We start from the raw sequence: 25,766 nt of genomic DNA, 5'->3' as shown, positions 1-25,766 counted from the left end.
GGCAGGTGAATCTCTTCTGGGGCCAAAGGAACTTCAGTTGGAATAAAAGCTAAACCTGCATTATTATCTTAGCATTTTAAGGTTACACTGTATAGTTTAAGGCCTAAGGACACTCTAGATTACAAGTATACATAAATCTTATTAACTACCAAATTTTCTCTTTTGTTTCATCCTATCTCTACATTCCATCATTCAGATCCTTTAGAATTTCTTTGTTCCCTCTGTGATCACTGCTTCCGGAAGAAATCTGGCATAGGATCTGAAGGAAATGCCAGAGCGAAACTTTCCTTAAGATTAATCACACAGGTAAGTAATTTCCTCTTCTTGCCAAATAATATTTTCTGAAACTTTTTAGAAAATCAGTAAGACAGAAGTGGGTGGTCATGAAAATGTGAATTTTAGGATTTACTTAATCACTTACACATAACTTTCAAAGGTCTAATCGCTTGCCCGAAGCAGTCTGGGGCTCCGTTACTAGCTGCAAAGAGCAGGAATTCTCCAAAGCTGGTCTGGGTTAAGGAGCTTGAGTAGCAGTCTGCCCCACTGCCCATCCCAGAGACCCTGGTTCCTATTCCCGCTCTTTTCCAGTGTCTGGGGGCACAGCAGGGAATTCAGAATCATCAAATGACTCGAATTTTAAAGTATAAATATCAAGGCATCAAGATTTTTCATGTATTAAATCTTAAAAGCAGTTTGTTTCGAAGGCTAAAGGAGTGAGTATGAGATGAGGCAATGAACAGTCTCCCAGGGACTGGCCACACAGTCGGTTTCTAATACGTGTCATCAGCCCTCAGTCAGCCGGGAGTGCCCCTAACCAGAACAGAGGAGGGGAGCCTGCCGTTCCCAGCAGAAAACGGACAGGCTCATGGGATTCAGAAGAACAAACTATCGGGAAACCCAAACATAACTGAAGACTTAAGAAGGAAGGAAGGAAGGAAGGAAGGACAATAGAGGCGAGGGAAGGAGGGAGGAAGCAAGGAAGGGAGGAGGGAAGGAGGGAGGGAGGGAAGAAGGGAGGGAGGAAGGAAGGGAGGACAGAAGGAAGGGAGGAGGGAAGGAGGGAGGGAGGAAGGAAGGAAGGGAGGAGGGAGGGAGGGAGGAAGGAAAGGAGGAAGGAAGGAAGGAAGAAGGGAGGGAGGAAGGAATCACTTGGGAAGAAACTCGATTTGATTTCACCTTGGAACGACATGGAGACATCCAGGAAAGGGACAAGCCTCTGAGTTCCCCCAAATCAGGTTTAATCACAATACGTACCCACAGACACAAGCCAAGAATCATTCCTCCAAAAATCCAAATTGGTATTATTTCCATTACTTCCATTAAAGTCTCAGTTAAACATCTGTTTGTTCGATTTATGAATCTTTTTTTTTTTTTTTTAACCAGTATTTCTTAGATTTACCAGAACTGCCTAGACAATTCCATAATAACCTATGGAATGGTAGAGAGCCACTAATGTCTGCTGAACTAAGTGACCACACAATTCAAATATGAAACTCAAATACAGGTAAATACACACTTGAAATAAATGCACGTGCACGTACACACACACACACACACACACACACACTACAGTTTGCAAGCATAGCCCAAGTCTCTTAGTACACTGAGGAAAAGAAACACATTTTCCCGTCCCATTCTCTATATGGAGACCCTCACTGGAGACAGCCGACAGACAATCCGATTCTCAAAGTGTGGAGGATATGGGGCTGAAAACAGACCACACGTTAATATTATTAACAGTAACAACAGCTAGTGTTAATTGAGCACTTAGCTTTCAAAGGGCAAAGTGCTTTAGGTCCTGCGCTCTCATCAGAGATGGCTGTTACCATGCCCGTGCCAGCGACGACACCCTTCTCTGGTACTTAGTGGCAAGGATGTCAGCAGTTAGCTTGGTAGAAAGCAGACTCCTATTGACGGGAATGACCCTATTCCAAAGTGGTGGCTGGACCAGGACGTGTTGATTGAGAGGAACCAGCAGTGAACCTGGGGTCCATGGGGTCTGCTGGACCATTTTTCAGATGTGTGACCAGTGGCGTTGCTAAGCTTCATTTTTCTCCTTCTACGACACGGGAAAAACGCCATCTCACGGAGATGGTGTAAGATGGTGTAAGAAGCAAAATAAATAAATTGAATGAATTAATTAAATAATGACCAGTTCGTGAGGCATGTGAATGACAAAATACTAGCTACGTACACATGTTCAAATTATCATCATCTCTGCATTTGCTGCAAAACTTCAGGTGGAGTGATTCTGGTTATGAATACCAATGCCAAACTCACTCTACTCAGATGGATCGTTCCAGAGAGGGGACTCGAATGTAATTTAGGAACTATTTGGGGTTACATAAATTCAGGAAAAGAGACTCTGCATTTAAAATGTGTTTTCTTTTTCTGACATTGTTCCGTGATGCTCATCATTTGCCTTATATAAAAAACATATTTAGCTGGAGACCCTTTCCCACATGCTATTCAAAGACTCCCGGCAAATCTGACCTAGTGCGGTAGCTAATCTGAATCATCTGAATAAGCCACAAGTATGGACTTCAGAGGCCACTGAATGAATGCGAGTTGCCCACCGGTTAAAACATCAAAGTCAAACAAATCACAATATTCAGAGGAGAAGTGTATTTCTCATATTGATTTTTCTTACACACATGATGTTCTATGAATCACATCCCTGGTGTTTGCTAACATCAGTCTTATTCTCCTAGAATACAACACCACGTTTAATAACCACTTTTGTTCAACACGGCAGACGAAAGCCAATTCCTACCGCTCCAGGCAGACTGCATAGTCAAAACAAAAGAAACATCACAGAAAGGGAAAATGGAGAAAGACGCATTAGATATTAATCTCATATTCGCTGGGAAAACAGAAAAATCTTTATCTGTTTCTCCTTTCAGAGTTGAAAGGGCTGTGAGTTTTCTGCTGCCCTACCCCCCCTATAATTCCAAGCTTTTTATCCAAAGCTCTTCCTTTTTACCTTATTTCAGCCATGAAAAGTCTCTCGGGCACTGTCAGTATGAAACAAAATACACCTCTCTTCTTGACCTTGCTTCATTCACACCTCTTGATCTCTTTCATTTCCTTTCATAAAAATTCTTCAACATTCACAGATACCCTCAATCCTAAAGATAACATACCCTTATCAGCTTTCCTTTCTAATTATAACCTATCGCTCAGATCTGAAAGTCTACTTATGTTTTCTGCCTTTCTTGTAATTTTCTCCAAAATAAAGTCTCCGAGAACATCAGTGGTTCTTAGAGCGGAGTCTGGGTTATGAATTCATTTTGATCTTTCAAAACAGCCAATTTCTTTCTTTCTTTCTTTTTTTTTTTTGGAAATCCTATGAACCCAGACTTAAACAGATGAGCTAAAGTAAAATGCTCAGAACATTCCTTGCATGTAGCAAGCGCGGAATAAGCAATAGCTGCGATTATTGTTATTATTAACACTTCTTGCTACTTGCCCCTACTCCCCCCAAAAATATTTCTTTATTCCCAACACGACTTCCTGAGGAATTTCGCCCTACCGGCCCGCTACATGCTTGTGGGAAGATATGCTAGATGTACGTAAGAAGTAGGTCATAACCGCTGGGTCTCAAGGACGTGAGAGTTCTCGAAGGAAGAGACACAGATGAATACCACAGGTGCCGTAACCATAGCTGGAAAGTGATACCTCGAGGGGTGCCTGGGTGGCTCGGTCAGTTAAGCGTCTGACGTCGGCTCAGGTCATGATCTCGTGGTTTAGGAGTTCGAGTCCCGCGTCAGGCTCTACGCTGACAGGTCAGAGCCTGGAGCCTGCTTCCGATTCTGTGTCTCCCCTTCTCTCTGCCCCTCCCATGCTCATGCTCTGCCTCTGTTTCTCAATAATTAATAAATATTAAAAAAAAAAAACTTACACAGAAAGTGATACCCTGGGAGTATTGTCACGGGGAAGAAGACACACTGAGTTTCCCCAGAGAGGAGAACTATGACCCATAGGTTCAAGTTATGGAAGGCAGACTTTGACTCAACATGAGGAAGACATTTCTCATCACTGGGCTGTCGACCTACGGAACTAGATGCCTTGGAAACCGGCGACAAGCGTGGTAATCGGTATCTGCCGGGGATACTGTAAAAATGAAGGCGGTCCAAGACAAAAGAAATCACCGACATACTGGAACAATTTGCTAACAGAGTCATAATGGAGGAGAAGGCTCTTCAAGCTGTTTTCTGTGCATGCACGCAACACCACAATTCGGCCCGCCAGCAGATCGTACCCGTAACTACAGAAAGGATGGAGGTGAGGCAAGCCAGATGACCTGGGCTGCAGTGAGGAAACCCGTGCTTGTCCAATGAGTACAGGCGTGAATAGAAAAGAACCCCAGGCCAGATCTTTTGGTGCAAAGGCACTTCCACCACATCTCGTTTACGGGGAAAGACTGAAGGTGCAGGTGGCCTGTGAATAGAGCCCCTAGAGTTTCCTGTCCAAACCGGGAACACTGGGGGGTGAGAAAGAGGCATAACTGAGAACTACGGCGGCGGCGGCGGGAACACAAACACAAACCAGGACACGTGACCACCCCAGCTATCAGTGGGTGGTTACGCAGGAAGAAATGCGAGCCACGGAATGCCTGGGGCAGAAACTGGAGCCCCGATCTTGGGTAAAGATCTAAGAGCGAAATCAGGAATAGAACTCGTTAAAGCAGTGGTTCCCAATCAGGGGTGATTTGGGTCCCCAGGGAACCTTTGGCAATGTCTGAAGACATTTGCAGTCGTCACGCCTACAGGGTGTGGCCCCAAAGCATCCAGTGGGTAAAGACCAGGGATGCTGGGGGACACCCTACACAGAACGGGACAGCCCCTCACAGCAATGTCGTCCGCCCCACGCTGTCAGGAGGGCCAAAGCTGAGAAGCCCTATAATGAAAATTAAAAGATCTGCCTGCACAGATATATGAAACATCTGCACTTCAAAAGAAAACAGCAGAAAGTATTCAAACCTTAAACATGACAAAGAGCTAATATTGAGCAATCCAACCTTCACACATCAAAACTTCCTGGCAAACACAAACGGCCAACGTTAAAAAACACTTCCCAAAACCAAAAACAACTCCACCTCCTAAGTAATCAAAACAACTTGAATTAAAAGGACACACCTAACGTTACCTACAAAGCTGGCACAGGCTTTTTTCTATTTTATTTTTTAAATGTTTATTATTAATTTTTGAGACAGAGAGAGAGCACGTACGCACGAGCAAGCGGGGAGGGGCAGAGAGAGAGAGGGAGACGCAGAATCTGAAGCGGAGTCCAGGCTCTGAGCTGTCAGCACAGAGGCTGACGCGGGGCTGGAGCCCATGGACTGTGAGATCATGACCTGAGTCAAAGTCAGACGCTCAACCCACCTAGCCACCCAGGTGCCCCGAATTCCCATTTTTATTACGGTGTCGGTGAGCTTCCTAGAGTACAGTGTTTTCTAAATAACATGGGAAGTATTTTAGTTTTAGTGTTGCTACACAGTCTCATAAAATTCAAACAAAGGAATGTGAGAACAGTTTCATTAGTGCATTTCATTAGTGTAAGCAGAGCAAAGAGCACTAGGCCACAAAGCTTTAACGGAGTTCTGGAATAGCAGGTAGATAAAGAAATAGTTGTTGGTGAAAAGCAAGAATTTACTGGGTTTTTTGGGGAGCTGGCGTTCAACTTAAAGAACGCCTATGTGGGGCGCCTGGGTGGCGCAGTCGGTTAAGCATCCGACTTCAGCCAGGTCACGATCTCGCGGTTCATGAGTTCGAGCCCCGCGTCGGGCTCTGGGCTGATGGCTCAGAGCCTGGAGCCTGTTTCCGATTCTGTGTCTCCCTCTCTCTCTGCCCCTCCCCTGTTCATGCTCTGTCTCTCTCTGTCCCAAAAATAAATAAAAATTGAAAAAAAAAAAATTAAAAAAAAAAAAAAAAAGAACGCCTATGTGTGGTTGGTATGTATAAAAGTTTTCAACTTCTAATAGAGTTCTGTGGGAGAAAAAAAAATTTCTTTCTGTCCGGATTTACAAAAGGATTCAAATAACATCTCATATTTTTTAAATCCTTCTTTTAGCTGTTATTAATTTAGTTCTGAGTGTTTCTTCTTTGTACCCGACTTCTGTGATCTCTCTGTGATCGGAAAAGTACGGCTTTGGAAAACCAATTCCTACATTTGTTGTAGGGAGAGAAAATGAGCTTCAGCTTCTGATTTATGAAGTAGTGACTAGTGCATAAAGATGTATATACATATACATATATATATATTTGAAACCACTAACATTAAAATGTACGAAGGAATTACACCCACGTTTTGTAAAACATACGCACGCTTCATCTGAAACCATAGCCAGGCCTTAAAGCGAGTATGCCTTCAAAGGATGAAAGCCATCCGTAAAATTTAGCAACTGAACGATAAAATGTGACGGATGGCTTCGACTGATCGCACCTTGAGAAACAAGCGACCTCAGAAGTGCAAAAGCTGAATAAATTCAAGAGGAAAGAATTAAGAAATTGAAAAAGATAAGAAATGTCAGGAAATTGTCAGTGTGATTGAGTGTTTGACGTAGTAGAGATTGGTATAATAAAATGCATTTGGGGTTATTTCACTTCTGTTACAAAGAGATGATAGTTTTTTAATGGAGGGGAACACTGAATGTCGGCAGGTACGTTGCTACAGGGTACACTTTCCTGGTACCCTGCCGTTCCTCCTGATGGATGTGCCCCCACTCTCTTGACTGCTTCTCCACTGTTGCAGCTTTTTGTTTCCGTAGCTGCACTGCACGTGCCTCTAACTGTTCTTATTTTTATGTATTTACTTATCTTAAGTTGGTTTATTCTGAGAGAGACAGAGTATGCGAGCTGTGGAGGGGAAGAGAGACGGGGAGGGAGATAAATCATCAAGCAGGCTCCGCACCATCAGCGTGGAGCCCGATGCGGGGCTCGAAGCCGTGAACCATGAGATCATGACCTGAGCCGAAACCAAGAGTCAGACACTCAACTGACCACGGCACCCAGGTGCCCCGTCTCGAATTGTTTTTAAAGGGGATAGTCCTTCATGAGATCAGGGCTACCAGCCAAAACATGAATGAGACGGGTTTAAGTTGGAATGTATGTGGTCTAATTGCTGACATCTGTACAGTGTTGCAGAGCTTACAAAGCACGTTGACATAAATTATTATTATTATTATTATTATTATTATTATTATTATTTTTAAACTTTATTTACAAACTCTGTCAGTGCAGAGCCTGATGCGGGGCTCGAACCCACAGAACTGTGAGATCACGACCTGAGCTGAAACCAGGAGTCAGACGCCTAACAGACTGAGCCACTGAGGTGCCCCTACATAAATTTTTGTTTTTTTGTTTTTTTTTAACGTTTATTTATTTTTGAGAGAGAGAGAAAAACAAAGTATGAGCGTGGGAGGGGCAGAGAGAGAGACACACACACATACACAGAATCAGAAGCAGGCTCCAGGCTCCGAGCTGCCAGCACAGAGCCCAACGCGGGCCTTGAACTCATTGACCGAAATCTCGTGACCTGAGCCAAAGTCGGATGCTTAACCGACTGAGCCACCAGGCACCCCATAAGTTATTATTTGAACCTTACTACCCTACAAGGTAGGGGGCATTGGTGCCATTTCTATTTGTAAAACATTCTGTTTCATCACTGAATTATTCTTTGTAAAAGCAGCATTTTAAAAAAAATGTGTCATGCAAATAATGGTTCCATTGCAGATCAGTGAGAAAACAGAAATAAGCAAAAACAACAGTAACATTTTTTATTTTATGTTTCCCTGGTGCCAGGCACTGCTCTGTGCTTTAGACTTACAGCAGAGAATAAATGGAAACTTCCAGCTTTGTGGTGCTTATATATCCCGCCTCCCAAGCAGACTCACTGGTTAACATTTTGATTTGTATTATCATAGACTTTTTTTTTTTTACACACACAACCTTCACATCCTTATTAACTTCACGCAGAAATGATTTACGTGTATAATACAACTTGCCTCTATATATTTTCTCCTTTAAGTAGTATACCATGAACGTTTCCCACCTCAGTATTTGCTGATAACATGATTGTATATGGATATACTGTGATTTCTTTAATCGGTTTCTCCTTAGCTGACGTTTTAGGAATTTCCAGTCTTTGGCCCATGTAGATATGCTGAGATGAAATTCTTGCAGCTGAAATCTTTGAACATGTCCTTAACTATTTCTTTAGATAGATTACTAAGACTGTGCATTAAAAGATATGTAGTTTTTAAAATTAAAAAGTTAAAATCCAAGAAGATATGTGTTTTAAGTACAGGGAAATTTCTTCCCAGGAGGTCTTTTGTGTGTTTGCTTTAAATCAGCTTGTTATGCTTCTCATTGGCACCATGTGAAGTGCTCATCACCATCACTGCGTATTAGAAAGTCAGAGAGTAGAGGGGCGCCTGAGTGGCTTAGCTGGTTGAGCGCCCGACTTCGGCTCAGGTCGTGATCTCGCAGTCTGTGAGATCTCGCAGCCCGCGTCGGGCTCTGGGCAGATGGCTCGGAGCCTGGAACCTGCTTCCGATTCTGTGTCTCCCTCTCTCTCTGCCCCTCCCTGGCTCATGCTCTGTCTCTCTCTGTCAAAAATAAATAAACATTAAAAAAAAATTTTTTTTACAAAAGCCAGAAAGTAGAAAAGTGGTTACCAGGAGCGTCTGGGTGGCTCAGTCGGTTAAGCGTTCGACTTCGGTTCAGGTCATGATCTCATTGTTCATGAGTTCGAGCCCCTCATAGGGCTCTGTGCTTACAGCTTGGAGCCTGGAGCCTGCTTGGGATTCTGTCTTCCTCTCTCTCTGCTCCTCACCAACTCACATGATCTCTCTTTCTCTCTCTCAAAAATAAATAAATAGTACAAAAAAAACCCAAAACACAAAAAACCCACAATGGAATTCAACAATTCAAAATCATTAAGATTTTTAAGTATTGTGATGTTTCCAAATGAAACTTCAGTCCAAGACAAGGGGAAGAAGGCAATATGAGGAATGTAAGAAAGATGAAACTATTCTGTGCCCAATAAGCATGGATTAAGGGCCTACGTTACGCACAGCACTGAAGAACCCTGGGGGGGCAGGGGGGGTGGGTGGGGGATCAGCAACCGTGGAGGAAGACATGGGAGTGTTCCAGAGGAAGAGCAGGAAAGCTGCCTCAGTGAGTGTCAACGGGACTAGAAAGCCAGCCTCGGAATAGACGAGGGAGACTTAGCGATTTGTCAGATGCAGAGAGAATCCCCCTCATAGAGTCTGGCTCTTCTCAGTAGTTTGGAATTGACAGAATCTAACTCACTTCCCTGCAGACGACAAAACAAAGCAGCCGTCTGAACTCATTTAAACTTTTAAAATTTCTAAAACTTTGGTTTACGTTCAGTTTCTGAAAATTTCTGCCTAAATGTAAAAAAAAAAAAAAAAAAATCCCCCCCCTCCCCCGCCCCGGGTATTTTCTTGCTACAATCGACAGGCTTTTTTTTCCATAATAAATTCTTGAACCACCTTTGTTTTCGGGTGGGGGACAGGAGGACTGGGGCAGCTCAAACTCAAGGCAACTCTATTATTTCTTATACTATTTTGGGATTTTGGAATCATTTGATGCCTATCAGATAGTTGCCGATGATCTTCTGAGTGTCTACACTTTCATTTTAAATTTTATTTAAAAAGGAGACAGTGGCTGGTACCTCGAGGATACATGTAGGTCTTCAATTGAAAAAAGGAGCCTGAAAACTGGGATGTGTGTTCCCTCCTGGCTTAATCTTATGACCTAGATTTGTAACTAAACAGAAGTAATAATTTAAGAAATATTTTGCAATACAGACCCAAAATAGCAACACAAATCCATTTTGCTTAAAGTGCTTTCTATTCAAAATTTCATTAGAAACATTTCGTGGTGAAACCATGATTATTTTGCCAGCCAGACAGCAAGGGCAGGGAGCAGAAGGGAGGAATAATCTGGAAGAGCTGGGCCGTGGTCTGCAGGATGGGATGAGACTTTTGGAAAAGGAGCAGGATTATTTGGACCTCCCTCCCCATGAGACTGTTTCCACATGAAAAATTGTAACAAAAAAATAAATAAATAAACTGTATTTGAAAGAGACTGATCCCTCCCCAGACAGCTGGTAACACGTTGTAAAAGCCTAATGATACGAGGCATTATCAAATTAAAATTGCCATATTTTGCAGGATGCCGATTTATACATCCACTCAGCCACGCTGTTTTTCTACTGGTAACTTGAATTCCTGTTTTAAAACTGTGCCAACTCCCCTTGGGTGTTCTGGTGATGAAAACAACTTTCCTTAAGTTTCAGCCAAGACTTTTTCACTCTTGGTATTAGATGAAAAATATGCATGCTGGGGCGCACACTGCAATGACCAGGCGTGGGACAGGGCGGGGGGTGGGGGGTGGGAGGAGAGAACTATTTCAGAGAGCTATTCTGATATTTAAAATAATAGGGGACAAAAGGATGCATTAAAAATAATATGCTAATTATTTTTCAAAATATATTCTGATTCTATACACCAAGTTTACTGAATACTGAATTACCGTTTGTTTTTTGTTTTTGTTTTTTGTTTTGTTTTTTTTTTAAAGCTGGATATGCTTGTTTAAAATACAAAATCCCAGGGCGCCAGGGTGGCTCAGTCGGTTAAGCATTCGACTCTTGGTTTCGGCTCAGGTCATGATCTGTTGCATGAGTTCAAGCTCCGCCGCATCAGGCTCGATGCTGACAGTGTGGAGCCTGCTGGGGATTCATTCATTCATTCATTAATTCTTTCTTTCTTTCCTTCTTTCTTTCTTTCTTTCTTTCTTTCTTTCTTTCTTTCTTTCCTTCCTTCCTTCCTTTCTTTTCTTTCTTTCTTTCCTTCTTTCCTTCCTTCCTTCCTTCCTTCTTTCTTTCTTTCCTTTCTTTCTTTTCTTTCTTTCTTTGTTTTCTTTCTTTCTTTTCTTTCTCTCTTTCTTTTTCTCTCTCTTTCTCTCTTTCTCTCTCTCTTTCTTTCTCTCTCTCTCTTTCTTTCTCTCTCTCTCTTTCTCTCTCTCTCTCTTCTCCCTCCCTCCCTCCCTTCCTCTCTTTCTTTCTCTCTCTCTGTCTCTCACTCTCTTTCTCTCTCCCTCCCTCCCTCTCTCTCTGCCCCTGCCCCACTTGCACTGTCTCAGTCTCTCTCAAAATAAATAAACTTCAAAAAATAAATAAAATAAAATATAAAATACAATGTTGTGTATGTAAACAAATGGAGACAAATCAAACCAAAGAAAGAAGAACACATACAATGATAAGCTCGGGGGAAGGTGCCTGAAATGCAGGAGAGCAGAAAGGCGAGCAAACAGCTCGAAACCCGTTCCAACCCAAGGGCGCCTGGCCGTTTGAAGCCGATACATGGCTGCTCTCTCACCTGAAACACCTGAAAACCGTTCACCGCAGAAGAGACAGACGGGCTGTGTCACCCACAGACCTCCACAGGATACGTGGTGTCACAAGCTCCCGGGACCTCTCCATCTCTATACGTGGTCTCGGAAGTCATTTATAAACGCGTGACAATACCACCGTCTGGGAGAAAGTCACATCACCATAATCGCGCTGAAAAGTGACTGACTGACCTGATTGATGGAGTTGGCAGCACAGGATGCAAGGCCCGTTCCCACAAAAGTAAGCAGGAAACACGGCAGGTCAAAAGGTCCCGGGGCCAGCGCAAATCCAGCCGAGGTGGTGCTGACGACGAGAGCTGCAATACAGAAACAGAGCAGTCTCATCACCGATGCAGACTCGGGACTTATGTTAAAGCCCAAAAACAAGCCCTCTTCCACTCAGTGACACCAACTATGGACGGATCCTCTCTCATTAAAACAATTAAAATTTTTTTCTGATTATAAACATTATATACGTTCATTAGTAGAAAAATGCTAATATTCCTTTAAGTCCATTATACTCAAGAGTAAAAAAAAAAAAAAAAAAAAAAAAAAGATCAATGTTCACTTCTTCATCCAACAAACCCTTACTGAATACCTAATTCCCGACCAGCACCTGGCTGCGTGCCAGGCCGAGTACAGGATGAAGGTACATAAGGTCTCGTTCCTACTGTTGGGGACCTTACTGGGCAGGGAGGTGACAGACACACGTCAGTAACTCTGACACATACAAAAGGAGTCCCAAGTCCAGGACAAGCTCCAGACAACCTGAGCAGATGAGAGAGCAACCTGAGAAGATGGTTCTGGGGCCCAGAATCCGGCTAGAGGAGTACCAGAGGGAGGTGACAGTCCTACAGCCCCCAGGGGGAGCCGAGGGGAGGGGCGAGGTGCAGGCGCAAAGCCGTGTCATGCAAGCATCTGCTAAGGCTGCTCCTTTCGTTAGGACCTGGTCCTTCCTTCCTGGGGGTTTACAGAAGCTGGCAGGGCCAGACAGTGTCTAGGACTGGGACTGATATGGGGCTGCAGAAGTTCACTGGAAAAAGGATCACCAATGGTGGACTGATGGGAGAAGACTTCGACCAGACGGCATCCAAGCTGGAGCTTCGGGAGGGGAGGTAGGACATGGTGGAGAGTGGGAGGGTGGGAGACATCACAGGCGGTTGGGTAGTTCCGAGAGCAGGCACAAGGGCAAGAGAGACCAATGTCGAGTGTCTCTAGTAATCGGACACCATCTGCCTGGATTTCGAACCAAACACCTGGGGAGCACCGTTGAGTCTCACCCTGCCCTACATCGCAGCTGCGGAGAGGTACTGTCTGTTAACCCCACCTCTACTGCCAATGTCAAGCCCGCTGATTCATAACCAGGGTGGCTCTGCCCCCAGGGGACATCTGGTAATATCTGGAGACATATTTGGTTGTCACACTGGAGGTGGGAGGATAACGCTGTCCTCCAGTGGGTGGAGGCCAGAGATGCCTCTAAACACCTTATGGCGCAGAGAGCAGCCCCCCACCCCCAAACCAAAGAATTTTCTGGCCCCAAATGTCAACAGTGCTGAGGTTAAGAAACATGTAATCTAGTCCGAGCTACTATCTTGTGTGGACAAGTGCAAGGGCCTGTCCCCTACGTGGCCTCCTTGCTTCCGCCTTGTCCCCTCCCCTCTCCCAAATGAGACTTTATAAGTATAAACAGATCATATCACCCCGCTTAGAAAGTCCCCAGGGGCGCCTGGGTGGCTTAGTTGGTTAAGCATGAGACTCTTGGTTCCGGCTCAGGTCCTGATCTCACGGTTCGTGGGTCTGGGCTGTGCCGCTGAGTGTGGACCCTACTTGGGAGTCTCTCTTTCCCTCTCTCTCCGCCCCTCCCCTGCTCATGCACATGCATGCGTGCATGCTCTCTCTCAAGATAAATATTAAAAAAAAAAAAAAAAAAAACAGGAAGAAAGAAAGCCCCTTGACACTACACCAGGACTAACAGGCAAACTCCTCTGTCGTGTGTGTGTGTGTGTGTGTGTGTGTGTGTTGTAGCTCTCTCTAGCCCACTCACTGCTCTCCATCAGGAAGGCCCGGCTTTCTTGCCTCAGGGTCCCTGTGCTTTTGTGTCCCCTGCCCCCTTCCGAGTCCTTCAGATCTATGACTTGTTAGGGAGGACCTTCCTCTCCGGAAACCCCCTCCTGGGCGGCCTTCATTGCTGCAGGATGGTCACGGCTAGCGCTCCGCGAGGGACACAGCAGTGTTTCCCAGAGGAAGGGGAAGAGGGGTGCAGGCTGCCACACCGCAGGCAGAGCTCAGGGTGAGGAGTTTACATGCCGTTCGGTTGGCAGGGGACTCACTGACGGCCCCATGCAGGGCAGGGACCCGTCACTGGAGGCCAGCCTGGAAGCAACAGGCACCATGATTCGCAACAGGCAGGGAGTGTTTCAGACAAACAGTTTGAGAGGCTGTACTGTCGTTGATTTTTTTAAGTTTATTTATTTTGAGAGAGAGAGAGAGAGAGAGAGAGAGAGAGAGAGCATGAGCAGGAGAGGGGCAGACAGAGAGAGGGAGACTGGGAATCCCAAGCAGGCATTGTGCTGTCAGCGTGGAGCCCGACACGGGGCTCGAACCCACAAACCGTGAGCTCATGACCTGAGCCGAAATCAAGAGTCAGACGCTTAACCGACTGAGCCACCCAGATGCCCTGAGAGGCTATACGGTCAATCCACTCTGAATGAGGTAGTAAACGCGGGACTCAAATAGATATAAGGGATATTGTGACGGGTCCATTGCTAGGACTTGATAAATGTGAGAAATGGAAAGACCAAACAAAGTAACAAGAAAAAAGGATACAAGGTAAAGTGTTGCACCGGGGGACTTGGAGAAGGATCAGAACATTACCAGAAAGGAGTACGTCCAGGGAAAGGTGAGCAAGCTAGCTGGTCTCAGGAAAAATGTGCTGGTGTTGAAGAACCACGGGTATCTGCGTGGAAAGGTACAAATGTGAAAGGAAAGAGACTGGGAGGCGGGAGAGAAACACGAAGCTCTGAAGTCACTTGCCCAGAGACCAGGGCTGAGCCCGAGGGGGATGGATGAGGTCGTCGATGGACACTAAATGCAGTGGGAAGAAGTGTATGAAAAAGTCAGAACTTGGCAGATGGGGGAAAGGAAGCAGGGACAGACACAAAGAACATCAGGAGACAAGAGTCAGGAGGATGAGGTGTCGTCGAGGGGCCGCAGGAAACGGTGCCAGGGGCACCACCACTGACATCAACAAAAAATGCCAGGAAAATTGGTAATTCCTCCTAATGATCACGAATTGCTTGGCATGTCCTTCAGGCTAGTTTTATCAGCAACATATAGAAACTCTCTGTTGTTTTACCATGTGGACAAGCCCCGAATATCTAGACCAGACACGGGCTTCTCGGTGTCTCCATATTTCTCTGCCAGGGCTCACGGCAATGTGCAACGGGGAGTGAGGTACGTGTGCGGAGATGGGCACCCTAAACCAGAAGTCTCTAGTGAACATGTCCGTTGGCAAGGAGGTCCCTCCTTGAATGGCGTGGTCCCCAAATGGGGTTTGCATCCACATCTCCCGGGAGATGATTTAACCTCCAGAACAGAGCACAGATGCTCAGTGTTAAGTAGACAGCAGAGCGAGTCCAGGAGCGAGAACACAGGTTGGGATAAAGGTTACAAAAAAGGATGAGCAGCAGATCAGGAGCTGAAGGCAAAGAAGAGAAAAAAGGGCCTGGCTTAGGCCAGAGAGCGCGCCCTGTCCCCTCTCCCCTCCTCTGCTCCGGGGGCCCAGCCTGCCCGGGCCCACAAATCGTACTACAAGCCAGAGCGTAAGAATCTCACGTGAGTATAGACAATGGCTGCCTGGAGACTTACGCCCAAAAGCAAATGCCACGGTGACTCCAGGCTCGAGCACAGCAGTTGCAGGGGCATGTGAAGGGACCTTTTACCCATGGGCAACGGGGAAAGAACAGCTTCTCATTTAGTGGTCCATTTGGCCATACCTGCGTGCACACGGCAACTACCAAGAAGGGCATCTTTAGAATAAACGAAACTCCTTTCACGATACTCAAAATAGCTCTGGTCTTTGAGGAGGATTCTTCATTCTTTACCGATGTCACACCGTCAATCACAAAGCTTCGTGGACAGTCCTGTGTCTGAGACCGAGTGTCACCTTGCTCTCTGCACAACTCAAAAGCTCTGGAGAGAGGTTAGGTGACCCCTCGCCAATCACCCGGGTGTGGTGACAAGCCAGGACCGGAAGAAAAGTCTGGAACACCCAGGCTACTTCTCAACTGAACCACCAGCAAGAAAGCTTGATGGTGGCAGTGGGAGGACTGGAGGGAATAGAAACCACAGGGCTTGCCCTCTCGAAACGAACTAAGTAAGTTTTTTTACATCCACGGAGCCAATCATTTGACATCATCCTTGATTCTGTGTTAAGGCCTTGAACCTTTAACCAAAAGCAGACTAAACAACTATGGTCGTTAAAAGAGCTTAGAAAATCCACAGTAACTTTCTCAGTACACAATTAGTAAACTCTAGAGTCACCAGTATGGCTTTAGCTATCTCTAAACATCCACATCAACATTTTGTATTGTGTTTTATCAGCAGCTAAAAACAAACAAAGCATTTCCACCCCGGTGGGCGAGATGGCACCACAATCACTGAACTGTCAAAAGAAAAACTGCAAAAAGAAAATTCGCTTTGCTGAAAACCAGAAAGGGTGCGTAGCTCCATGAAGGCAAAACTGATGGTTCAGAGGAGAAAGTCTCCTGTTTTTCTTTTCATCTGCCTCAGAGCTTGACTGAGTGACGGACGATAGAGGAAGACCATCAAATTTCTGACGGGTAAGTAGAGAAGAGGTGGAAGGCGGTTTGCAAAAAAATTGCCCAAGGGACTATGTCTCAGTGAGACAGAAGAGTGACTCAATTTACCAAGTAGAAAGACTGCCTGATGTAAAGCTGTATGAACCGTAAATGGTACAGCACTTACAAAGTGATAGGGACTATTATTACTATTACAGAGGAGGAAATCTGCATTTGATAACACGTTTCTGCCAAAACATCAAACCCTAACAAAGAATGTGTTTATACCTGCTTTGTCAAGGCAATTAATTTAAAGAAAAGAGAGAGGCAGAAGGGATTGATAAACTGTACAAGTAAAATTGACCACGGCAATATTCTCATACAGAACGGCCACAACTGTAATTAAACTTCTCATTGATTTCCTGGGATTCATTACGTGGAATCATTTTGCAACACCAGGATCTCATTAGAAGTGGGTGTAATATATTCTTTCATTAATAACACTTGAAATTATATTTTATTTGGTAATCTCCTATTCTGCCCCTTCACATGTAAACATGAAATCAATGCTGCCAACGAAGCATGACCCATCCAACAGAGGCCCAGAGGCGCTGGACTCTGGGCCCTGACGTCTCTGGGAGGAAGTCAGGGAAGAGTCATAGTCCCGCTCCTGGTGGAGCCTGGCCCACCCTCCTGGGTGGGCGTCCGGCCGGTGATGCGCAAGCATCCTGTGCAGAGAGAGTCAGCGGCAGCCTGTGCAGGTGCCTAGGGAACAGCAGTCCCGCCTACCAGGCCCAGCTCCGCCCAGCTGCAGGTCCACCCGTCTCTTCCGAACCATAAAGCCCTGTCTGAGATCTGCCGCGGCCACCTTCTTCCACGGCCCGTCGTTAACAGGAGTCCACAAATACGGGCTCGTCTGCCAGCGTTCCCTGGGGAGAGCTGTGTAATACAGGTTTGTCCGGAAACAGGTGCAAGTCCGCAGGCCCCACGGGGCTGGAAGGAGCAGAAGTCCCCGAGGTGAACGGCCCAGCAGGGCCACGTGGCAGAGAACGGCAGGCCGCCTAGAGGAGCAGGACAGTCCGGGCGGATGGCTGGAAGGAAAACGGGGTCCTCGGTCCCAGGCAGCCAGAGAAATGAACTCAGCGAGCCTGGAAGAGGCCCCCAGGTGAGAACCACAGCCCCGACCCCAACGCTGACTCCCGGGCGGAGGATCCGGCCGGGCCGGGCCCGGAAATAACTGCGCGCTGTTTTATTTTTTTTTTTTTTTTTAATTTTTTTTCAATGTTTTTTTATTTATTTTTGGGACAGAGAGAGACAGAGCATGAACAGGGGAGGGGCAGAGAGAGAGGGAGACACAGAATCGGAAACAGGCTCCAGGCTCCGAGCCATCCGCCCAGAGCCCGACGCGGGGCTCGAACTCCCGGACCGCGAGATCGTGACCTGGCTGAAGTCGGACGCTTAACCGACTGCGCCACCCAGGCGCCCCTACTGCGCGCTGTTTTAAAGCACCAAGTTGTGCTAACCTGTTGTGTAGTGAAAGAAGACCAGCCTGCACTGGAATGAGGGGGCGTTTAGGAAAGGCCAGTCCACCGACCACACGGAGAACCGACCGGTGTGGAGGAAAACCCACTCAGGGCACCACGTAAAGGCCGCTGCAGAGCGCTGGGTGGGAAGGGGTGAGGCCTGGGGGGACAGCGACGGTACAGAGGGGTGGATGAGGGGTTTGAAGGCATTGGCAGAGGCCTTCAGCATCCAACACACGGAAGTGGTTACAACAAAGGAGCGAACTCAGAGGACAACAAGACCTTACTGTTAAGGGAACAGTCACAGAACTGTCAAAGGGAACTCAGGGCCAACAAGTGTAATCTCGGCCCCGATGCGAGAACCCCGCGACCACGTTTTTGGACGGACGCTTCCTCCAGATCTGGGGACCCTGGGAACCCCTTCTGCATGGAAGAGCTCTAGCTGACTTGGTTCTCTCTCAGACCAGGTCCAGTCAGCTTCCTCGAAACACCTCCCTACGGATGTGACTTTGTCTTCCCGAGCGACCGGGAGGGAAGTACCTCTCACGCCTTCAATCGCCAAGTGCAGCTCTCCCACTGTCTGGGTCTCCCCACGGGAAGTGTCCCTAGGGACCAACCGCGCTTGACTTCCACACTCCTGCCCATGCCATGTGACGCCTTCAAGAGACACGCTAGGTTCACTATGACAAAAGCACGTGGTTAATGAGCGGTGCTCTTGCTAATTGTTGAGATGTGCTTCCCAGAATTCTAGATGAAACAGGTCTCTGGCCACTGAGCTTAGACTTCACATTTCTAAGGGGTGCCCTTAGGAACTTCGAGAAAGGATACAACACTGCCTTACAAGCTCCGCGTGCCTCGAGGGTTGTTAACCCAAGGTACCACTGCCTCACTCTTGAGACTGGAGAGCAGTCCCTCCATAAATGTGGGTAAAAAATGACAATGACAGAAACACAAAACTTACATTTGTGGAGCACTTTACAATGTCAGAGTGCTTTGACTAGTGCTTAAATCTCAGAAGCGCTAACCTTCAAAAAAAAGTAGGGTGTGGAGAACTCCGGGATACGGGAAGAGTACATGAGAATTTTCACTTATATTTGACTTATTTTACTTTATTGTTTTTTAATGTTTATTTTTATTTCTGAGAGAGAGAGAGAGAGAGAGAGAGAGAGAGAGAGAAAGACAGAGCATGAGTGGGGAAGGGGCAGAGAAAGAGGGAGACACAGAATCTGAAGCAGGCTCCAGGCTCCTAGCTGTCTGCACAGAGCCTGATGAGGGGCTCAAACCTGCGAACTGTGAGATCATGACCTGAGCTGAAGTCGGATGCTTAACCGACTGAGCCACCCAGGCACCTCTGACTTTACTTACTTTAAAACACACACTTCGCATATCTTAAAATTAATACAGTGTGCTGGTATAAGAGTACATGAGTTTTATTTACAAATAGCTATACATTTTTCTGTTCTATATGACATTTACGTGCAATAGCATAAATACTATTATAAATACATGTACGTGCACATAAATACATGTGTCTGCACTTAAAACCTTTTTACTGTATATGCACTTAAAATACATGACTAACAAACTGCATAGACCCTACTCTAAAAAAAACAGCAAGGCAGGGGGCGCCTGGGTGACTCAGTCGGTTGGGCGACCGACTTCGGCTCAGGTCGTGATCTCACGGTTTGTGAGTTCGAGCCCCGCGTCGGGCTCTGTGCCGACAGCTCAGAGCCTGGAGCCTGCTTCTGATTCTGTGTCTCCCTCTCTCTCTGACCCTCCCCCACTCATGCTCTGTCTCTCTCGGTCTCAGAAATAAACAAACATTAAAAAAAATTTTAAAAAACAGCAAGGCAAGCATGGTAGGTATTTACGTCTGGTTTTATATACGGGGATACACATCAGTGGGAGTGAGCTCAATGAAGGGTCTAATCAAGACAGTCATACGGTTTTTGCACAATAGTCGGCTCTCTGCTTTACGGGGTATTCTTTGACAAGTACGGCGAAGACTGCTTTCCAGAAGGAGAAAATTCAACCAAACGAAGGGACACGCGTGCACGCACTCACACCCCCTCCCCCCCACATCCGCCTAACTGATTACAGAATCACAAACCAGCCCGGGAAAGCTCAGACAACACCGTATACCTGCCTACACGCCACGATGCTGTTTCTTCCACTACAGGTTTTAAGGGCATTGTGATGAGTCACAGGGGAGGGAGCCCAGTCTGGAAGGTGGGGAGGAGCCTCCCTGCTTACGTGACACGGGGCGCTTGCTCTGTCACCATAAACTGAGGTTCTGTCAGACTCGGAGTGGGAGTCTGGCCACGCTGTCCAGCTCTGATCCCACAGCGTACTTTCCAGTGCAGCGTTGAACCACGTACGTAAGGCCTTCGCCTTCGCCCGTACGCAAGAGCTTTTCTTGGAGAAGCAGTTTTATCAAGAATTATTTTTTTTTAAAGGCTCAATACTTTGAGAACTATCGGTCTCTGAGCATAAGCACAACACAGGCACTTGGACTTCCTTTCTGAGATCGTCAGTTAAAAATAACTACAAATGGGCGTCTGGGTGGCTCAGTTGGTTGAGCGTCGGACTTCGGCTCAGGTCACGATCTCACGGCTTGTGGGTTCGAGCCGTGCATCAGACTGTGCTGACAGCTAGGAGCCTGGAGCCCGCTTCGGATTCTGAGTCTCCCTCTCTCTCTGCCTCTCAACAATAAATAAATGTTAAAAAAAAAAAAAAAAGCTTTAAAAAAAAACTAGAGGGGCGCCTGGGTGGCTCAGTCGGTTGAGCGTCCGACTTCAGCTCAGGTCACGATCTCACGGTTCGTGAGTTTGAGCCCCGCGTCGGGCTCCGGGCTGATGGCTCAGAGCCTGGATCCTGCTTCCGATTCTGTGTCTCCCTCTCTCTCTGCCCCTCCCCCATTCATGCTCTGTCTCTCTCTGTCTCGAAAATAAATAAACGTTAAAAAAAAAATTTTTTTTTAAAATAAAAAAAAATTAAAAAAATAAAAAAAAAAACATTAAAAATTTTTTTAAAAGAATAAAAAAATTTAAAAAAACTAGAAAGATTGTATCAGAAAAATTGTCACCTACATCCTGATTTTATCTCTTTTAATACTCCCCCTGCTTTTTGTTTTAGCATGAGCTCCTAAAGAAATAAGTGAAAAACAAAATTCCAATAAATCAATTTGAGTAATTATTAACTCTGGCAAAAGATTTGGTCAAAAGATTAAAACCCCTGGCTAAACGAGAGTTTGAGATTCTCTATAGATTTCAAATTATCCTTGTGATCTATTATATCTCATGACCCCTGATAGCGGATAGAGCGCAATACTGTAATCTGAGTCCTACAAACCTGAGACGTATTCTCCTTAAAGCTCCCGTGTGTACTAAGTGTATAGGGAATAGGCAGTTAATGAATCTGTGGTTTTGCTTACGTGTGTGTCCAAACAATGGAATCAGTTTTGTTACCTGATCTCAAAGTTCAAAACGGCAGAACTTAATTAAGAGGCAGGAATTAAGTCTTTTCTGATTCTAAAATGAGCATGTCGGTTTTTGCTTAATAGCTGTACTTAAAGATTTCCTTCTCTCTCTTCATTCCTATTAACAGCTTAAGCTTCAAATAGCTCAGTTTCTAAGGAAAGTGAGCTTTTTAGGCTTCAAGGCTCTGCAGCGGGTCTGTGAACTCTGTGAACGTCCTGACCTAGTCATCTTCCTTACCTTACATAACGCGCATTTCAAAGAAGGTGGTAATTCTGGTGATCACTGTTCACTTGGGAGCAAAAGTCACCTGATGAGTGACAGGGTACTTTTTTCCTCAGCCACATTAAAGGATATCAATCAGGGGTACCTGATTACAAACCATAACCACTTCTGGTTAAACGATAAGGCTTTTTATAGGGATTTTTAATAACACAGCTGCAAAATGAAGAACTTTCGGGGCCTTCCTGTTTTCCTCTTTTCTTTTTTTTCATATACTTAATGACCAAAGCTGGTCAAAAAAATAAATAAATAAAACCCTAGGACCAAATTAAAACTCATACTTCAAACTGATGGAGCACCACTGTTACCAAAATGAAACATTTAAGTATGGTCCCTGGGGGCAATTCACCAGGAAGCATTTGGTCTGCATTTACAGTTAGCATTCAGAAAAGGGAAATGAAATTATCTATCAAGTCCGCTTCAAAAACCAAATAAAACCTGTTTATATCTAAGTTAATAATGCATCACATTTGAATGAGATCCTAAGATTATTCTTTCAATTAGTTTTTCCTTGAACCACCTAAGCTTTTCTACTAGGGTGTAAGCACCCTATTTCTCGTGTTTTTTTCCCCTTCCAATAAAGAAATATTTCTTCTCAATATACTTAATAAACAACACTTTACAACCTCCGTAATTAACTAAAAACCTTTTCCATAGAACTAATGTGCATTAAACTTTTAAGAAGTGGAAATCTGTGCTTAGTCAGTTAAGTGTTCGACTTCAGCTCAGGTCATGATCTCACGGTTTGTGAGTTTGAGCCCCGCGTCCGGCTCTATGCTGACAGCTCAGAGCCTGGAGCCTGCTTCGGATTCTGTGCCTCCCTCTCTCTGTGCCCCTCCCCCAACTTGCGCTCTGTCTCCTTCTCAAAGATAAACAAACATTTAAAAAAAAAAAGAGGTGGCAATCTGTCTTCTGCACAATGAGTTGGCACGAAGGTATTGCCAGTTAAGCGGTTTTCACTAAAATAATGAAGCTTTTTCTCAGTTGCATCTCAAAATTGTTAAGTGTTGCTATCCAGACAGCATTTTATGATAAACATTTAAAATAAAGAATTAAGGGGCGCCTGGGTGGTTCAGTTGGTTGAGCTTCCGACTTCGGCTCAGGTCATGATCTCGCGGTCCGTGAGTTCAAGCCCCGCCTCAGGCTCTGTGCAGACAGCTCAGAGCCTGGAGCCTGCTCTGGATTCTGTCTCCTCTCTCTGCCCCTCCCCCACTCATGCTCTGTTCTCCCAAAAATGAATAAACATTAAAAAAATTTTTTTAAATAAAGAATTAAGATTACATGTCCATCTAAGGTATAATTCAGATTTTGACAGTATTTAGTATTTATCTACATTTGAGTATTTTTTGCCACACATATGTAGCAGGTCAATAAAACGGGCCTGCTCATGTGTTCTTTGCATCTGGACCTAAATGCATACATATATAAAAGCATCATGATATTCTCTTGCACTGAAAATTTTCATTTACTCCTAGTGATTAGACAGTTATGCACTAATGCTGGCTGTGTCATTATTCTAGAGCGTTCGAGACAACTTTCTAGCACAAAGAATCTTTTAGAAATACTTTTAAGATGGCCAAGAAATGGAAGCATTCTCTTACTGAATGCTGCTGTCCCTTTAAGTGAAACTGACAATCAATCACCATTTGCCAACTCTAAGAGATGATTCATTGATAATCTTTATGTTCACTACTTATCTGAAAGAAATAAAAAGAGGTCTCTTAGCTGGGGGCTAGATTAAAGCACAGCTGAGTCCTCGAGGGCCTCCGGGAGTTGGAAGGGGTACAGCTTTCACAAACTCGATGAACTTCCTGGGTTAACGCAGTGGGGCTACCCTCCATTCCCACAGTTACACGGAGTACAAAATACGGCAGCAGATTGAAAACTTCAGCACAGCTCGGCAAAGGTGAAAGCGACACTGTAAAAAAGCACAAGGGCACCACAAGGCACAGGGGCCTGATAGTCCTCTGCTTCAGGTACAATCCTTTTCAGTCACCACGAAGCATTCAACTACTACAGTACGGTAAAATCATCGACTGTTTGTAATTAATAGGCTAAACTGTTCCAAATCCTGTGGATGATGGCAACAGGGTCCATTGTACTTTCTTTCCCCCACAACAGGCATCACAACAGTGTCCTGGTTAGTGCTTCGGAGGGGGGTGAAGTCAAGGACGCTGTGAAGAACGAGGGGGGTGGGGGTCCTAAGCTAGAAGGCTTCCCAGGCTGATGTCAAAGCTGAAGGCAGGAGGGTAAGGAGGAAGGAGTTAACCTGGTGAACAGGGAAGAGGGTGAGGTTCGAAGCGTTGGAAGCAGAAGAACAAGCACAGGGTGAGAGAATGTTCTAGATAAACACCCACTCCCCCACCTAAGGGCCAAAAAAATCGCAAAGTGTAAATACAGATAAAAATGCACCCTGTACTCTCTTACTCTTGATATGTTAGCATTGCTCTTTTCCTTCTTTGCCTCCAAATTCACTCCCCCTCCCTTCTTGGGATCCACAAAATAAAGCTCTGGGGCGAACACTTTTTTTTAGTACTGAAAGAGGTAACCCCGGAGCATTCTTTTAAAACTTGTTTTCGTGTTTCATGCCTTAATCTCAATAAATAAGATGCTAGCATACTTTGCTTTGAACTAGAAACCAAGCCCTTGGTAAGAGCCCAAAGTGATAACCAGGCCCCTGGGCAAGTCTGACCTGCAGGGATGAGAAGCAAGGGCTTGGTCCTCCCTAGAGATTCAGAGGACACACCCTCCTGGGCGGAGGGAGATCTGTGTGGACTTGCAGGACCAATAGGACTCCCAGGTATCACGCTGATGGAGCTGTCCAGTGACCAGAGGTTGCGGGGGAAAGGAAAGGAGGACAGGGGAGAAAAGGCAGTGACAGGAGCGAATTCAGATGAACCGGGGTAGCGGGAAGTCTCCTGATGAGAACAAAACCTTCGTTTCTGTTAGAAATGGGAAGCCAGGTAGTTTGCTGATAGCCAGCGTCAGGGTAGGGGAGAGGGCACTGAATGGGTTCTCCAGAGAGGAAGAGTTTCTCAAAGTGGGATCTGGGGACCATCAATAACCAGACGGGCTATTAAGATACAGATTCCCGGGGCGCCTGGGTGGCTCAGTCGGTTAAGCATCCGACTTCAGCTCAGGTCACGATCTCACGGTCCGTGAGTTCGAGCCCCGCGTCGGGCTCTGGGCTGATGGCCCAGAGCCTGGAGCCTGCTTCCGATTCTGTGTCTCCCTCTCTCTCTGCTCCTCCCCTGTTCATCCTCTGTCTCTCTCTGTCTCAAAAATAAATAAACGTTAAAAAAAAAATTAAAAAAAAAAAAAGATACAGATTCCCTTCCTACAGATTGCCATGATGGTTACAGCTTTGTAGTACAGGTTGAAGCCTGGGATTGTGATGCCTCCAGTTTTGGTTTTCTTTATCAACGTTACTTTGGCTATTCGGGGGTCTTCTCTGGTTCCATACAAATTTTTTTTTTTTTAAAGGTTTTTTTATTTATTTTTGGGACAGAGAGAGACAGAGCATGAATGGGGGAGGGGCAGAGAGAGAGGGAGACACAGAATCGGAAACAGGCTCCAGGCTCTGAGCCATCAGCCCAGAGCCCGACGCGGGGCTCGAACCCACGGACCGCGAGATCGTGACCTGGCTGAAGTCGGACGCTTAACCGACTGTGCCACCCAGGCGCCCCAAGTTCCATACAAATTTTAGGACTGTTTGTTCTAGCTCCGTGAAGAATGCCGAAAGTGGCTAAAATTAACAACTCAGGAAACAACAGATCTTGGCGAGGATGCGGAGAAAGAGGAACCCTTCTGGACTATTGGTGGGATTGAAAACTGGTGCAGCCACTCTGGAAAACAGTATGAAGGTCCCTCAAAAAGTTAAAAATAGAACTACCCTACGATCCAGCAATTGCACTGCTAGGTATTTATCCAAGGGACAGAAAAACGCTGATGTGAAGGGGCACATGCACCCCAATGTTTATAGCAGTGCTATCGACAATAGCCAGAGTATGGAAAGAGCCCAAATGTCCATCGATGGATGAATGGATAAAGAAGATGTGGGATGCATATATATACATATTATAGTCTATATATATGGGTATATAGAATGGAATATTGCTCAGCAATGAAAAAGAATGAAATCTTGCATTTGCAGCAACGTGGATGGAACTGGAGGGTATTATGCTAAGCGAAGTAAGTCAGCCAGAGAAAAACAGATATCATATGACTTCACTCACGTGTGGAATTTAAGATACAAAACAGATGAAC

The 25,766-nt window shown here is 45.5% G+C and overlaps 1 protein-coding gene across 1 annotated transcript in view; it reads right to left on the bottom strand.

The window, feature by feature from the left end:
* LOC122484980 (protoheme IX farnesyltransferase, mitochondrial) overlaps positions 1-25,766 on the bottom strand; it is a 138,465-nt gene that overhangs the window by 93,000 nt on the left and 19,699 nt on the right. Inside the window, exon 4 of the mRNA XM_043583166.1 lies at positions 11,613-11,737. Coding sequence (XP_043439101.1) covers positions 11,613-11,737 — 125 coding nt within the window. The remainder of the gene's footprint in view (positions 1-11,612; positions 11,738-25,766) is intronic.

Source organism: Prionailurus bengalensis, chromosome E1 (assembly GCF_016509475.1).
Source record: "Prionailurus bengalensis isolate Pbe53 chromosome E1, Fcat_Pben_1.1_paternal_pri, whole genome shotgun sequence".
Taxonomy (NCBI): Eukaryota; Metazoa; Chordata; class Mammalia; order Carnivora; family Felidae; genus Prionailurus; species Prionailurus bengalensis.
This window is presented reverse-complemented; position numbering and strand designations above follow the sequence as displayed.